Source organism: Leucopleurus acutus, assembly GCF_964270905.1.
Source record: "Leucopleurus acutus genome assembly, chromosome: 2".
Lineage (NCBI taxonomy): Eukaryota > Metazoa > Chordata > Mammalia > Artiodactyla > Delphinidae > Leucopleurus > Leucopleurus acutus.
In genome coordinates, this window is record NC_139143.1 from 105,977,658 (window position 1) to 105,994,822 (window position 17,165).

The following is a 17,165-nucleotide window of genomic DNA, read 5'->3' on the forward strand; positions in this document are numbered from 1 at the left end:
TCTTTTATCTTTTGAGGTACTCCACGACAACCTTCTTTCGAATGTAAGAAATTTAACAGACGGTGTGTGCTAGCTTTGGCATAGATATAGAATTGATATATATGTAATAAAATCATCTTTTGATTGCATTTAAAATGAGATTTAAAAAGAGGTTTTAAAAGCTCTATATAATCAGGCATTAGGAATTTTATTCTCTAGTTATGTTGTAGCCAAGAAAAAAGTGTGAACAATGCTACTTTTATGCAGCAATACAGAGAAGGGAAATTATCTGAAGATTAGGAAAACAGTTTTCAAAAAGAAAAGATTTATTCTTATAATTGTCTTCTGCTAAGGAACTTGTGAGTAAAAATAATAGAGCAATTTTTAAAGAGAAAAGTATAACAGTTTTAGAAAACAGGGCAAATGAAATGTGTTTCAAAAGATGGCATTTGCTAGATAATATTGATTTTTCTGATGCCAGTTTGAAAAAGACCAATATAAGGTATATGTCAATGTTAGTGAAACATTTTATGGACTCTATCATGACATTTTATCTAAGTCATATAGCTTACTTGCTTTTAGCATCTTGATAATAACAAACTTTTACTTCTCATTCAGGTAGTTCACTTGCTCTTAGCCTATAGACATGTCAATTCCATTCTTTTCCTTTTTCATAACCATGGTAAATTCAGAGTGCTCTGAGATACTCATAAACTGGTAGGATCATAGTCACAGAGGGTCAATTACCATATATGATATTTATGGCTCATTTACTTATTCAATCAACAAATATATATTGAAACCTACTAGTTCTAGGAGTTGTTCTACATCCTGGGAATACAGCTATGATAAAACTCCAAGTCCTTATTCTGATGAAGATTTCATTCTTGCTGAAGAAGACAGATAAAAAATTAAAAATTATAATACGAGAAAGAACATATATTATAAAGATGATAAAACAGGGGGCTGTGGTAATTGAGTGCCTGGATTGCTATCTTAGATCAATGAAGGCTTACTTAATAGGAATCATTTAAAGAAACACTTGAGTGGGCAAGAATGAACTAACCATATAAAAACCAGGTAAGAGGCATAGTCAAAAGGGAACAGTGATTGGGCTTCCCTGGTGGTGCAGTGGTTGAGAATCTGCCTGCCAATGCAGGGGACACAGGTTCGAGCCCTGGTCGGGGAAGATCCCACATGCCGCGGAGCACCTGGGCCCGTGAGCCACAGCTACTGAGCCTGCGCGTCTGGAGCTTGTGCTCCACAACAAGAGAGGCCGCAACAGTGAGAGGCCCACGCACCGCGATGAAGAGTGGCCCCCGCTCGCCGCAACTAGAGAAAGCCCATGCACAGAAACGAAGACCCAACACAGCCAAAAATAAATAAATAAATAAAAAATTTAAAGTGACATGTCATTTGAAAATAAAAAAAGGGAGCAGTGATATAAGATGAAGTCAGAGAGATGGATTTGGGACCAGACTTTGCAGAGAATTGAAGGCCATGGCAGAGAATTGAAGGCCATGGCAGAATTAGTGTTTCATTCATTCAAAGTACGTTTGGAAGTAACTCTGGAGAGTTGAAGCAGAGGTGCAGTAAGACTTGAAATATATTTTACAAAGATCACTCTGGCAGTTGGGTTGAGAATGATTGTGATGGGTCAAAGATAGAAGCAGGGTAAAAATTAGAAGGTTCTTCAAAACCCAACAAATACTTATCTAGTGCCTGGTATGTTCTAGGCACTGCCCTAAGGGTGAAGAATATAAAGGTAAACAAGATAGAGAAAACTCCCTGCACTCGTGGAGTTCACCTGCTAGTGGATGCTTGGCACTTGCAGTAATCCAGGCAAGAGATGATGGCAGGTTTTACTAGGATGTAGAGAAATTTCCAGATTCTGGATATAACCTTAGAGAGAAAAAGACCAGACTTCTTGATGAGTTGGATATTGAAGAAAAACCAGTAAGGGTTGATTTCAGGGATTTGGGGCTTGAGCATTTGGGCTGGGGGTGTTATTTACTGGGATGGGGAAGGCTGGGAGAAGCTTAAGTAGGAGGAATCTAAGGTTTTGTTTTGGAAATAGGAAAACTGAGATGCCTTTCAGTTATCAAAATGTCAAAAAGAGAGTAAGATGCCGATCTTGGGCTAAAGAGAGTCCAAGGCTGCAGGTTGATACATGATGACTTAAATAACATCATTGATGTATGATGATTTAAATAATATCATCTTTACTTTTGAAGAACAACACTTGCACAGGAACTTCAAAGTTAAATTAACTTGGTTGTGATATGACTAATGTCACAAGAACCAAAGAATATAATTGTGTATCTTCATACTACTCATATGCAAGAGATAACCTAAGAGAAAAAGAATGTTTTTTATATTAATAACAAATTTTAAATGGGAGACTTGGAATAAATTCTGATAAGTATCGCCAAGTCATATAAAATGTGAACTTTAAAACATAAATACATTATATTTAAATGAAATTAAAACAGGAAGAAATATTAGCAGATCAAAGTAATTTTATTAAAGCTGGTGGCTGATAAGCATGTTGTCATAGGTCAACACACACAGTGATGATAGAATTTTCCATTTCCTACAGTACAATCTTTAATGACATTCCTTAGCATTTGTGCCTTGTAGCTAATACAGATAAATGTTTCCTTTAAACATTGACAATAATAATAACTAATAATATAGTATAGGGCTTTGTGGTTTATAAAACTACTTCACCATAATTGTAGCACATTTAGGTTAACTATATAGATTATAAAAAGCACACTAACACTTGTAGGGTCATTAAGAGTAGGTCAGAATGAGTCTATTACATTATTCAAGGTCTAAAAATCTAGTTTTCACAAATAGAATGGATGTGGCTTATATGACATGCATAGATACCAATTAAAACAGGGCAGTGTAATTGAGGAAAATCAATGCTGGCCTCAGAACCAGCAAAACCCAGTTTCTTCCCTCATTTATTCCACTAGCTTCTGGGATTTGGAGCAAGTCACTTAACCTTCCTGGGTCTTACTTGTCATCAGTGAAATAAGGGGCTTTTTACATTGCCATTTAGTTCTAGAATTCTCCATGTGCTGTCATGAAGTAAAAAACATTCCTCACATTTCTTTGACAGTCTCACTACCATATATAATGTACTAGATTTTTTACCACTATTCTCTCTACAATTTGTTTCATCTTCCACAATGCTTCCAGGCTAGTTTTTCTAGAATTCACATCTAATCATGCCTTTAATAGTGCCCCACTAATTACAAAATAAAGTACAAGTTTCCTAGAATGACCTTTTGCATTATGCACGATCTTTTGTATTATAGCCTCAATCTGCCTTTCTTGTTTAATTTTGCTCTTTACCTACTCTCCACTCTTTCAACCCATGAACACCTATGTTCCCATTACACTGATGTTCCAAACAGACATGTTCTAGTCTCTGCTTTACATTACATTTTCACATTTGTTTCCCATAAAAACTGTCCTCATAAAAGGTAAGATCACATAATTTTTTCTCCCTGAAACCCTCTCCATTCAGAACCGAAGATTCTGCCTCATGGACTCCATATATATCTTTATTGTAAGACCTGTTAGTCTGCCTTGAATTGTAGTTATCTGTATATTACCAGCCCTTCCCTTAACATCTGATACTGCAACGTGAGGCCTTTGTAATTCACACAGTGCTTTGAAAATTTTGGGTGTCCAGAAAATATTTGCTGAATTTAATTGAAAGAAATCAGGACATTACTATTAAATAAACAGAAAACATGGACAATTTCTTAATAATACATAGAAAGTGTTGAGGACTTAGGTGCCAGAGACAGTGCTAAGTTATATAATAGATTGCTGCATTCAATCTACACCTTATAAACCGCCTATTGGTATCGTAATTTACACATGAGAAAACTGAGACAGAAATAGGTCACATAAATTGGCCAGTGAGTTGGTGAGTGGGAGCATCCAGATTCCTAGCCAGGTGCCTAAGTCCAGGAGACATGCTCTAAACTGCTTTGCTCACGGGTCTCAAAACGGTTTCCCTCTCGACATTGCCACAATGGTTGCAATTCCCAAATGGGAAGAGGGCTTGCAGAGGGTGCGCGTGGTTCGAAAAAAGTCTCCCTTGCTCTTAACTCTTAAATACTCTTATTAAACAGTTTCTCCGAGGACTTCCTATCACTCAAACGTGAAAATTGCTTCTTTTGTGCAAATCTAATATCTATCCTTTCTAGAGGTCGTTTCACTTTGTTACTGAAAGAATTTATTGAACACCTCCTCTTACATAAAAAGAAAAGAACATTTACTGACTTTTAATTTAGACATTTCCCCATAAATTATCTAATTTAATACTCACAACCTACCTGGGAATTTTAAGATACATTTTAACAAGAAGACCCTGCTCCAGATAAGGTAAACAGCATGTCTGGCTTACAGCAATTGGAACTTGATCTGTTAAATTCCTGGAAGCTTGAATCCCACTACACCCTGCTGCCACTTGGTACATTTCACCATTGCCATCTGGCACTAGTCTGGTGCTTTTCAGGAAAAAGTATCCCCAGGCTTCAGTGGAAATACCAATTTAAAGGACAGAAGTGAGAGATAGCCATGTGTACAGGGGTTTGATGGCACTAAGAGTGAAGGGGTGGCAGGCACTTTCAAATCATGTTCTTAATTTTATGGTGTTCCAAGGTCTTGAATGTTCTTTCCTGTGCAGTTTTCTCCAATGTTATTTTAATTTTTTGGTAATATCTCAAGAAACTTTAATTATATCTTGGATGTGGTCTGCTTTCATCTTCACTTCTGTTTTCCCTAGTGAATGACTTCTAATATAAAATATCAGGAATTGGGCACATTTCAAGCTCCAGATGCTTTCCTGTCCTGTTTCCTTTGGATCACTCTCTAACTGCACAGAGATGGCCCGATGAATGCCTCTGTCATAGCAACTGTCATATGGAATGACAGTTGCTCCTTCAACTTTCTCTCTTATTCAATGAAAAGACCCTTGGGAACAGGGAAATTGTCTTTTTCACTTCTCTATCCCCAGGGCCTTATATTAGGCAGGACCTGACATACTGGGTACCCTCAATGTACCAAATTAATGCATGTATGAATGATGATTTGAACAGAACTGTTTACACAGTTCTCATAGTGTAGTTAACATGATGAAAGAAAAATCCCCAAGTGAAAAGATCCTTGTTTACTTCCACCATAGAATATGCTCCTACTGTGAATTTCTAGAATTCTAATAATTTTTGTTAACATTAAAGAACACAAAAAGCTCAAACTGAGTCCTCCAAATAGCAATGGTAATTAATAGGGAAGAGGGAACAGATCTAACATATATGTTAGGTTTAATGGGAAAAATGTGTTCTATGTCCAAATATAAATTACATCTTTACAGCTCTAAAACGACTAATTATAATCACTCAATGATCTAACAGTAAAGTTTAAAATAATGGTATGTGGCTGTTTTATTACCTGAATATTGATCTAGCATTAGGCTTGGAGTAGTAAGCTCTGCCGTCACCAGCTTTAACCTCAGGTCCTGATTTGTATAATTAGACACAAGTACTACATGTATTGCCTTGGAAAGCATTTTGTTCTTTACACCTAGAGACTAAGACCTGAGGTTGGTGACTTATATTTCAATTCTTAAAAGTAATTGCTTTGAAATCTTTCCTTACAGCTGTAATTTCTTTACCCTTAGAACATATACCTGTCTTTTAAAAACATGGGTATGAATCACAATCTAATTCTACTAATATTTGCCAGGTACCATTTAAAGTTCATACTTTTACATTTCTGAACTCATCCAATCTCCACAATACCCCTTTGATAAAGGTACTATTATTATCCCCATCTTACAGAAGAAGCAACTGGAACATGGAAAAATTACATGGTTTGTGAAAGATCATACAGTTTATTAGCTAGATTATAAACTCAAGAAATCTAGCACCTGTTTTCACGTTTGTAGTCATTATACCTACTACCTCTTGCTAAAAATTTTTAACACTGACCTTACCTTCCCAAAGACATTGAGAAATAGCAGAAAATAATATAATGTACATTTTCTTTATATACTGTGAATGTCACCGACAACTTTCACTATTTTCACTATTAGTGCGATTACTTTATTTATATAGAAAAAGCAAATATATTTTGACCTGAACAGTCTTATAAAAGAATACATAGTACCTTTGGGGTCCAACATATATTTCTTAATACCAAACAAAATAGGAGTTAAGGAAAAAAAAATATTGTCATTGTAATAATGTCAGAGAAATGAAATTAACCAAAAATTCTGTATTTGAGATATGGAATAAGAGAAACAAATTTATGATTTTGAGATCTAATGTGATAATCTTATATTCACATAAATTAGTGAATTAAAGACATCAATATTTTTAAATTACTTTTTTTGAGTTGTTTACTAAATTCAGGTATCAAGTTTATCCTTAAACCATTTTATTTAAGCACTGTAAAAGTTTATATTTTCTCTTACGTAATAATTAATTTATCTAACAAACATTTATTGAGTGTGTACTATGTGCCTGATATATTTCATTTGATTCATAAATTATCCAGAGAAGGATTTCTAATCTATTTTCAGAGATGAGAATTTAACAATGTATCATGAATCACTCTCTTTTTCCAAGCTTGTCTCCTACATACTTAGATCATACTTAAATGTACATTATGAGCCCACCTTCAAGATTAATGGTTTTCCAAGGCTGCTTAAGACCTTATTTACTTGAATGTATCTGTGAAAGGGATTGATGAATATAAGAGATATTGAAGAGAGGCTTAATGTGGGACATTAAGAACTTTTATTTTCCAACATGTTAAAGCTGTGATTAAATTAAGTATAATTGTACTATGTTTCATTGTGAGATGCATCAAAAAGTCATGAACAAATATATAAAACAAATACAATATAATATGGGATACAACTATATCTGACAAAGAAGCACATTTTATTCCTAAAAAAAATGTTATCGTTTGTTCCACATAGCCACAAAAAAATTGTCTTCGCTGGCATGTATACGTTATGTAACTAAGATAATTGTCTATGAAAATTAAAACTATAAGTCCTTTGTTTAAATGATGCCTCTCTTTGAAGAGGCATCTCAAAATCATTTGAATGATGTCTCAAATCTCAACTAATCCATAGGTATGCTCTAGATCATAAAATGAGCATAAGTATTATTAAGAAATGAGGCTCACAGACCTCGGAAATTGATTTAACCTTCATCGCCACTTACTTTATAGATAAAAATGTCTCCACTGGCTAAGAAAAGTTAAGGAAAAATTTATAACTATCAGGCTTGTTTTACTCCATCCATTCAGGCAAACTTTATTGAAATCCTACTATAGATTAGGAAGTATGCCAGTAATGATTCCATATTATTTCCACTAATTTAACGAAAAGGTACATAATAAGAAATAAATAAATATTTATTCAATGACTAAATGAATTTTCATGGAAGTACAAACAGAATACACCCTGGTATTTTACTTTGGCACCCCTTTTTGGAGTGTATTTAATATAAGATTCTTCTCTTTTAGACTCTCCATGAAGGCCCAGTTTCTGAAGCATGATTAGAACTTTATTAAATGGCGATTTAACTGCAAAGGCAAGCCTACAGCACAGGCTTTGGTGAGGACATTAAGTTGTAGACAACATATCCACACATATTTCCATGATTCTCACTCCCCAACAACAGTCCACTAAATGTACTGATACCTTGTTTTCCTTTTCCTGAACACACATTGATTTTAAATACCTGTATTTCCCCTTCTCTTTAATTTATACCTCAATGGTCTAATGTCAGTTTTAGAAGAATGTACAGAAGCCATCTTATGATAGCAAATAAGAAAACAGTTATCCTCCTTTATGTTGATTAACATAAATGTTTTGTGATTAAAAACAACCAAACAGTGATGGACCTAAGAGGCAATTGATTCAGTGCCTAATTACTGACAGGAAAAACAACTCAACATTAATTGTGTCAAAATTAGCATTTCTGTCCTTGGCTTTCACATTCCAAAATCCACTCCACTGTGAGGAAATGACTCCATTCCATAGTAATCTGGAAGTACATGTCTCAGCTAATTAATTCTAGAAGAAACCAAAGAAAGCTGAGAGATTCATAATTAGACATTTCACAGTTTAAATACAAACATTTTTCTCCTTGTGGCCCACAGGGGAGAAGAGCACTGCTTGGGTTTTAGGCAAGTACTTGGACCTTCATGAGTCTCAGTTACTTAATTTGTAAAACAGAGTTAATATCTACTCCTCGGTTGTCTTTAAAGGATCAAATGAATCAATGTATATGAAAAAATTACATTAAACTGTAAAAGAAAATTCAGTTATTTTGTTACTGATGTTGTAAATTGTATCCTCACTCCTTCCAATGTTTCCACTTTCCTTTACTGCCTGTCAGAGACCTCATGTCCAGAGAAGTAATTGTGAAATTATAGGTAGACAGTCGGGCAGTGAGAAAGAAAAATATCACGTCCAATATTTTGATTTTTAGCTGTAACCATGCTTTTCAAAGAGCCTAACAATTTAGAAAAGCAGAAGATCCATTCGTAATTGCTTTAACATGTTTAATGCAATGTGGTATTATGAAATACATAAAGGTACTTAGATGGAACTTTCAAACAGCTGGCACAGTTTGTTCATGTGTAGGATTAGAATGACCTGTATTGTGTTTTAATCCAGGGGGAAACCCTCTAATGTAAGGAATTCTACAAATAGTATAATTAGAAACGAGCACTAGAAGTGGGGGGACAGGCTCTATTCTTGTCTGATACTAACCATAGTGTGTTTTTAGGTAACTCAGTTAACCTTGTCAAGCCACAGTTTTCTCATTTGTGATAGGAGAATCAAACCAGTGCTGTGATAGGAGAGTCAAACCAAATGTCTGGGAGTACATGATTTTATTAGACAATTCTGTAATAAGACATTTCCTCACTTTTTGTTGTTTGTTGTTGAGAGCTTGCATGAGAAATAGCCTGTGATGTATACACATACTAGGAGGAAATCATTGTGATAATATTCGTAACACACTCCTGAAGTAAACAGTAACAACTGTGCACTAAATGCTTTTTATTTAACAAGCTAACTTAAGACAACTCAAATGCCTAAAGGAATCTCCATGGCTTACTCACAGATGCCCATTACCCTCACATGCCCTTCACTCCTATCTTCTATTTTTCTCATGCTTTTTCTCCTAATCCTCCTTGGCCTGGCCTTTCTCTGTTTCTGTTCTCTTAGGAATTCTTTCCTCCACGCTCTATCATTCTCATAGACATACACAGTCTACTTTTCTAAATTTTCTTTCCGTTCCAACTCTTCCCTCTCACTCTACCCGGAGCTCCGTGTTCAGTCTTCCTCTGCAGAAGCCTCAGGGGTACCATTTGTGCTTTCCCAAAGGAAGCAGCGTTTTAGGTAGACGGTCATTGTGTCATCTACACAGCCATATTAGAATTACTTCAGTTACTCTAGGTGAGAGATAGCATTAACAAAGCCAAGTTCAGTAGCTGAATGAAGAGAAAACTCTATTCCACAACTCAGACAAAAAGAACCTCAACAGGCATCTTCCACATACATGCCTTCAGACACCACAAAGCTAGCCAGGTCACAGCCGAGACAGGTCTCCCCATCCCACTCCCTCATTAAGTTTAGCATTATCATTAGAGTCATGTGTGAGGTGGAGTGGGGGTAATGGTAATGCAGGAGGAGATGGACATGGACAAGAACCCAAATCGTGGCTCCTTCACTTAAGGGCTGTGTCCCCAGAAAGATATTTAGCTCTTTGAGTTGCAATTTGCTGATTTAAAGAAAGAAGGATAGGGCTTCCCTTGTGGCACAGTGGTTGAGAGTCTGCCTGCCGATGCAGGGGACACGGGTTCGTGCCCCGGTCCGGGAAGATCCCACATGCCGCGGAGCGGCTGGGCCCGTGAGCCATGGCCGCTGAGCCTGCGCGTCTGGAGCCTGTGCTCCGCAACGGGGGAGAGGCCACAACAGTGAGAGGCCCGCGTACCGCAAAAAAAATAAAAAATAAAAAAAATAAGGATAATAATGCCTTCTCGATATTACTTTAATACAAATAATCCAGTTCTCAGGATTAAAGATAATGTATACAGGGTCTGTCATATAAAGGAGGCTTGTAATTGACTATTCCTTGTTATTATTGTTATCATTATTATTAATATCCCTTTGAGATTGTAGAAGGCACCCATTTTTTTCCTACTAGAGGAAAGTAGGACAAAGATTACTATGAGTGATTCATCCATGAAGACACAGTAAGATAGTGGGGGAGCCTAGGAATAGCATAGAATTCCTTAACGGGCGGGTTCTATGTTCAATACTTGGTCTCGGTATTTGTGGAAATGTCCTCATTTAGTCTCTGTGAAACTTAGGACTCTATTATCATCTGTACTTCATTTTTGTTTCTCACCAAAGGACTTTGCACATCGTGACCCTAAAAGAGGAGGAAAGATTTTTCAGCTCATCTCTGTTGGTAGGTGGACTACTTCTTTGAGTGGAATCTATGCCATCTAGAAAAGGGAAAAACCTGCAGCTACTATTTTGGTACGTGCAATGCAGAAATGTTGTCATTTTGTGCTTCCTACTGATGCTAAAGTTTATGTAAAAGGAAATCAGCTAGCTATATTTCCCAGCAAGATCATATGAGTTATATAATTTTCACATAGATCTTGAGCTAAAACAGAAATCTTGTGAATTAATGTTTGCTACAATTAAGATACAGTGGACACTTTCCAGTGGGAAAAAAATAAAAAACATATTAAGGTCTGTCAAGACTCCATAACGTCTAGGCATGACGTTCAGACTGAACTAACCAGGTTATCTTTGCTCAAACAAAGGCTTTTTGAACTTCTTCAGGCAGGATGGTAACAGAGAAAAGATGGCTTTTACTCCTGAACACAATGTCTAGTTTACTGACCCTAAACTGTAGTAATTAACCTGCATGAACAAAATCCTGAAACATATCCATTGTTAAGTACAATATTCAAATTAGTGAAAACTTTCTGTATAATTTCAAGTCTGTCGTGTTTACAATATTTTGAATCTGTAATACTTCAGGTAGAGTTATTTTACACTCAGTGGAGAGAGGCTATTCCTACTCCCTCTGTGTTTGCGCATGCCTGTGTGTGTGTGTGTGTGTGTGTGTGCGCGTGTGTGTGTATGTGTATGAAAAACAAGAAATTTCAAACTATCTGCATCTATAGCTTTATAAAAATACTTTGCATATAGGTCAAACACTGCTTTTTTACCTCCATAAAGTAAACATTAGATTAGTAATAAAAATGTATGCCATAAAGCAGAATGTTTAAATGAGAAGAATCTTTTTCCCATTTATTTATTAAGAACTTGTATCTTTTTGGTTTAAAGGGTAATTTATCATTTGTTTATATTACATACTGAGTCAATGTGAACCCATATCTTGGAACAGGATGACTAATGAGAATGAAATTGTGAGTCTGAGCACAGGTGGGACCGTTGTAACGCTTGTCATAAAGGAAATGCATTAGGCACGCAGACAACCAGCCTTCTCACGTCTAATATTGGGTTAGTAAGCTGAAAGACCTTTTACTATTTCTAGGCGTGCTGCCGGGTGCAATTGCACTGTAAGTGATACAGCCATCACTTGGAGAGTGCTTTGGAACTTTAAAGGCAAGAGAAACCTTTTCTTCAGTGGAATGTTCCTTTTAACTTGCTTTCTGTTCAACCTGATAAAGCTTTGGATATGCTTGTTTGAGAGTTCCTTTCATAATTTGACTTTTCTTTTCCCACATCGAACAATGCAAAACTGAATTGTCAAGCTTGTTTATAAAGTGAGGTGAGGTACCATCTTGGAAATCATGGTGTGTTTTCAAATCACCATGTAATATTGATATTTTTAATTACTGTCAACCATAAACCCCTTTATCAGCATAAACAACTGGCAGCATAAACCAAAGATGTAAGAAAAAATTAGTTCTATCCATTAACTTAACGTTTGTTTAATATCGAGTTTGGTGGTCAGCTGGGACATGATTACCTGATTTTAGTGACTGAACACCTTGGCCTATATATAGGATATAATCTCTATACCCTGACACCATGCAAAAGAAACTGATACATCCTGAGTGCCTAGCTCAGGTATGATATATGGTATCTTTCATGCTTTAACCTCATAATATAGCCTAAGATATATGGTTATTATAATTTCTATTATATATGAATACATATATTTATATTACTTCATATAGTTTCTATTACATATGTAGACACTGAGGATGAGAGAAGTAACTTGGCCAGAATTATCCAAGTAGTATGTGGCATAGGTGATATATGAACCAGGTCAATCTGTCTGTAAGGCCCAGGTTTTTCTGCCTTAATTCAGTCTAACTTGATTTTAGCCTCCTCTGGTTGGAATGAAAGTTGCTCCTCAGTTTCCTGGTTAGTTTCTTCATATTTCATGCCTGTCATGAATAGCAATTTGAAACAGCCTGAACTGCTTGAAGAAAGGCAAAGTTTAAACTGTCCATGGTGTCACTGACTTGAGACCCAGAGACTGTTTTCCTCTCTAAACTTTCTTGAGAGCATCTTCTGTTACAGAGAAACTTTATTTGGGATGGTAGAAAGATGTGTTAGTCTTTTCCTGTATTATTTCTGACTTTGGTAATATGTTAAGAAAGACCTTTCTCACTGTAAAATCTAAAAATATACTTCTGTGTTATTATTATTATTTAGTTTTTTAACTGTTTCTTAAAAATCTAAATCATTGGTCTGTCCAGAATTTATTTTTGTATGGTATATGGTAGGAACCTAACTTAATTCTTAGGTCCTATTTTCTCCTCAAATTCCGGTCCTTTTTGCCTCTTTTTGTTCCTTAAATTATCGTCTGAAGTAATAGAAAAGGCTTAAAATATGTTCTTTGGGCTGATATGTGATGAAAGATTCACTCATGTTTCACTTTTCCATTTTAATTACAAACGTCTGGGGAAACTATGTTGGAAGCAAAGTGCCATTACTCTAGAGCACTTTACTGACATGCTAATTCATGCTATATTTATTCATCCTCCAAAGCAGCTACAAAGCTCATTCTCACTGGCCTCAAAATGAGTCATTCCAAAGGAGTTCAGTAGTGCATTCTGTCAACCCCTTACATAATTGGTGTACTAATGTCTTCCCCCATTTTCTGGAGGCTCTTTAGAGGTTCATCATGCATTTAAGTTTCAGAGAGATCATTTGCAATCCACTTTTGTGGCTCTCCCTTTGAAATCTGTTACCCCCCAAGACATAATGTCATAAATGCGCATTGAAACTCCATGAACTGTCCTCAAGTAATTGTTCTATAGCTTGCCCTGCTAAGGAATTTGTAGAGGGTATCTGAATGGGTCAAAGTGAAGGTAATGATTTTGGGCTATTTCCACTCATGGAAAAGAATTAACATTTGTGAGATGTTTGTTCCTACAGACACATTTCAAATGCATTATGAGGCATTGTTACTTTTAAGATTTTAGATTAAAAGATAATGTACTCCTGTTAAAGGTACCTCAAAAGTGCACACATAGATTCTTTTAAGGCACATCCTTAATTCTCTGGTTTGCGTCCTCTTTCATGAAAGTATTTTCCTCGAAGCCATACAGCTGCAATCCAAATGTGGTCAGCTTCTAGCTGACCTCAGGTGCTCCGTCCTGGAGGCAGAAGCCAGCAATTAACTGATGTCTCCTAGACAGATGTAATAGATCCAGACGTGAATGAAAGTGCTTTTGGACAAAACCACAGTGGATTAGCAATGCGACAAGTGGCCTGACAGGATTTAACTTCGAGGCAGGGATCCTGTCTCTCTATTCCTTTACCCCTTTCACCGTGGAATCTTCTGTGCCCACATGTTTTTTCTCGATAAAACTCTTCATTAGCTTTCAACAAAATTATCTAAACCATGGCCTCAAAATCCCTTGTGAAAAGAGGAAGGGCAAAAATAAATGAATCAATTAATTACTTTAAATAAACAGGTCAATTTTTTTCCTTCTTTTCTATGGGTCATGGATGAAGGAGTCACCCATCATTTCTCTGAGACTTATGCAAATCACGTACATCTTTCTTAACACTGAAACCATTTTTAAAATTTGCGAGACCTAAGAGAAACTTGCACATATACTACTGTCTATAAAAACAATCTGACAATGTCTCTTCTCCCAAGTTTCAAGACAGTAACTATCCCTCAACACAGATAAGCCTCACAATCATCAAATACAGAATCTACTATCTGTACTTGGAAGTGCTAAACCTCCATATTTGGCTGAAAAGACAGCCAAAGAAGGATATTTATAATTCAGCAACAGTCTTATAATTCTCTATGCAATCCAGGCTCTAATTACACAGAATATAGTTTTATGCTTAAAACCATATGATTTCACTAAACCTAACCAATACATCTCTTCTCTACCTATGATTTAATAAACCTCTTGCTTAAAAATGTCTTCCTAATGCAACGGACCACAGTGCGTGGAATCACTGTACCTGTCAATCTTTATAACCCTCCCATAAATTTTTCCTTCTTAAATGCTGCATTTTGGTAAGTTAGCAGTTCATTTATGAATACATCTGCATGTTAACTGCTTATCTGTAATACTGCTCAGCACAGAATAAATGCACATGTACAAATCATGTAAAATCAGATGATGTCACTTATTTTAAAAATATTATACATACATACATATACATATGTATACATATACATATATTTGTGTATATGCACATGATTTTTGTTAACCATGGAAAAGGGCCAACCAATTGCCGCCTAGAGATGTGGACCCAATTTTAGAAGCTGATGTGAGCACCATAGTAATTTTAATAGGGTTAGGGCTTTTGGTTTTGTTTTTTGTGTAATAAAGAAATCAATATTCCTAATCCTACGTAAACATCCCCAGCCCCCATACACCCTGGGCATGGCTGTGTGTATTTGAATTCCTATAGAAAGCTCACAGAGTTCTAGATACGTAGTCGCAGGTTGAGGACACAAATCCCGAAATATCGGTATCATGGCCCCTCTGGGCCACTGATGACGCTGTGCACCCAGGCGGTCCAGGAGGGCCAGGGAACTAGCCCCACACTCACTCACACAGGTATCTCCCGTCTGCAGGCCACCTAGCAGTGGCATCGCTACTGTTAATCACCCCTGGCTAGCGGGCACTCACAGACACACTCGGGGGAGCTCCCGAGAAAGCTGGGGGAAGGGGGAGCGTGGGGCATTTAGGGGCAGCAGCGCGCACCCAGGCACGGGCTCCGCGCCTCCAACACCGTCCGGGACCCGAACTGGCTCCGGAGCCACCCGGAGGATCTGCATTATGCCAAGGCGCTGGGCCAACTCACCTCCACGAAATAAAAGCAGGGCAGGAGGGTCACGCTGTCCTTGATCACTTTGCCCTTTGGCCTCTCCTTCGCCGACATCCCTGCCGCCTGCCCGGGTCTGCGTTTTCCCCGGGGCGAGGTGTGCACAGCGCAGCCGAGGCGAGATGCCTCCTCCAGCCGCAAGCGCCCGGCGCCGCTGATGTCACATTCCCCGCGGGCACCGCTGGAGCCAGCGCGGTGCAGGCAGAGCCCCCGCCTCTCCCCGCCCCTCTTTGCAGCAACCCAGAGGCTCCTAGAGACAGCAGGTCCTCTGCCTCCCCTACTCTGGCTCCCACCCCCGGTTTTTCTCGGCGGAGACGTCCAGCTCCTTCCTCCAAGCTGTTGCTGCAATGGCTTCCCCTCCCCGCCACCCTCCCTCTGCTCTCCAGCGCCCTGGCGAGGCTTCGCGGCGGTCGGGGCTTGACGTCAAGAATCGGAAAAGAGGGACGCACCCCTGGATTCTGCAGCAGCGAGGCTGAGGAGACTAGGCACCCACGCCCCCTTGGGAAGCCTCCTGGATCCCTCTAGGAACTCTAACTTCAGGATTGCTGGAGAGCAGAAGCCAGGATCTTGCGCACTGACCCACAGCGCGAAAACTGACCTCTATCTGCGCGAAATTAAAACTTGGATCGCATACTGAAAAGTAGGCCGTGATGGGAACTCTTTGAGAGCTGGCTGCTATCCAGGAACGACTTCCCCGACTGAGGACTCTCTGCCTAGGAGACTCCCTGGCTCCCTAGGATATGCCGACTCACCTGCTGATAAACATTCACTATTGCCTGTCTGGGAATGATGAGACATTAATGGAGGCGGATGTGTGGGCATCCTCATTGAGCCCAAAAGCCAGGGTGTGCTGTTACCTCATCATCACACCCCCGGAACCACGTCAGTACTACAGTCATAACCGTAAAAGTAGGCACTTCTCAGACATTAAGAATACAAATTAAGTCCTTCACTTTTTGGTGATGTTCTTGGCTTGTCTCCACTTTATGATTATTCTGGCAACCCAGAAGAGTCCAAGGATACAGAGGAGAAAAAACCCAGAAAATATAAAACGTTGTATTATACTAATTAAGGTAACCCACTTCCATGATAACATGCCCCTGGTCATTTCTAATATCTTCAAAGTCTCCACTTCGAGCATCTGAGGGCCAATTCCTACCTCACCTTTCGACTCACTTCTTCAATTGCCAGCTTTAGCTTGGCCTTCTATCCAACAAACAAATAAACAAACACATAGACTGGGTAGCAAAAAAAACAGACATTTGTTCCTCACCATTCTGGAAGCTGGAAGTCCCAGTTCAGGGTGCCAGTGTAATCAGGTTGTGGTGAGGACTCTCTTTTTGGCTATATGCTCACATGGAGGAAAAAGAGAGCTACTTTTCTGGTCTCTTCTTATGAGGGCACTAATCCCATCATGAGGGCACCACCTTTATGACCTCATCTAAATCTAATTACCTCTCAAAGACCCCTACCTCCAAATACCATCACTTTGGAGGTTAGGGTTTCAACATATGAATTTTGAGGGGAAACAAATACTCAGTCCATTGCATAATCCAGTAGATCTTTGGCAGCATCAGGACAATCTGATCTACCAATGTGCACATTTCTGATCTACCACTGCCACTACCACCTCATGCCCTCACCTTCTACCAGGCTTAGGCTTCAGAGTCCAACAGTATAATCTCTCAGTTCCCACTCCTTGTTCACCACACTCACCTGGCAAAATCCCAGCCCCAGTTAAGCCCAGTTCTCTGCCTTTACCAGAATAACT

General features: G+C 38.2%; 1 protein-coding gene across 2 annotated transcripts in view; it reads right to left on the reverse strand.

The window, feature by feature from the left end:
• PLPPR4 (phospholipid phosphatase related 4) overlaps positions 1-15,571 on the reverse strand; it is a gene marked incomplete at its 3' end in the record, with an annotated part of 36,347 nt that extends 20,776 nt beyond the window's left edge. Inside the window, exon 1 of one of the 2 annotated variants that reach the window (XM_082834181.1) lies at positions 15,374-15,571. In XM_082834181.1, the coding sequence (XP_082690307.1) occupies positions 15,374-15,451 (78 nt within the window). In that variant the 5' untranslated portion in view covers positions 15,452-15,571. The remainder of the gene's footprint in view (positions 1-15,373) is intronic. The other variant, XM_082834180.1, reaches the window with a different exon arrangement.
• Positions 15,572-17,165: the final 1,594 nt, after the last annotated feature.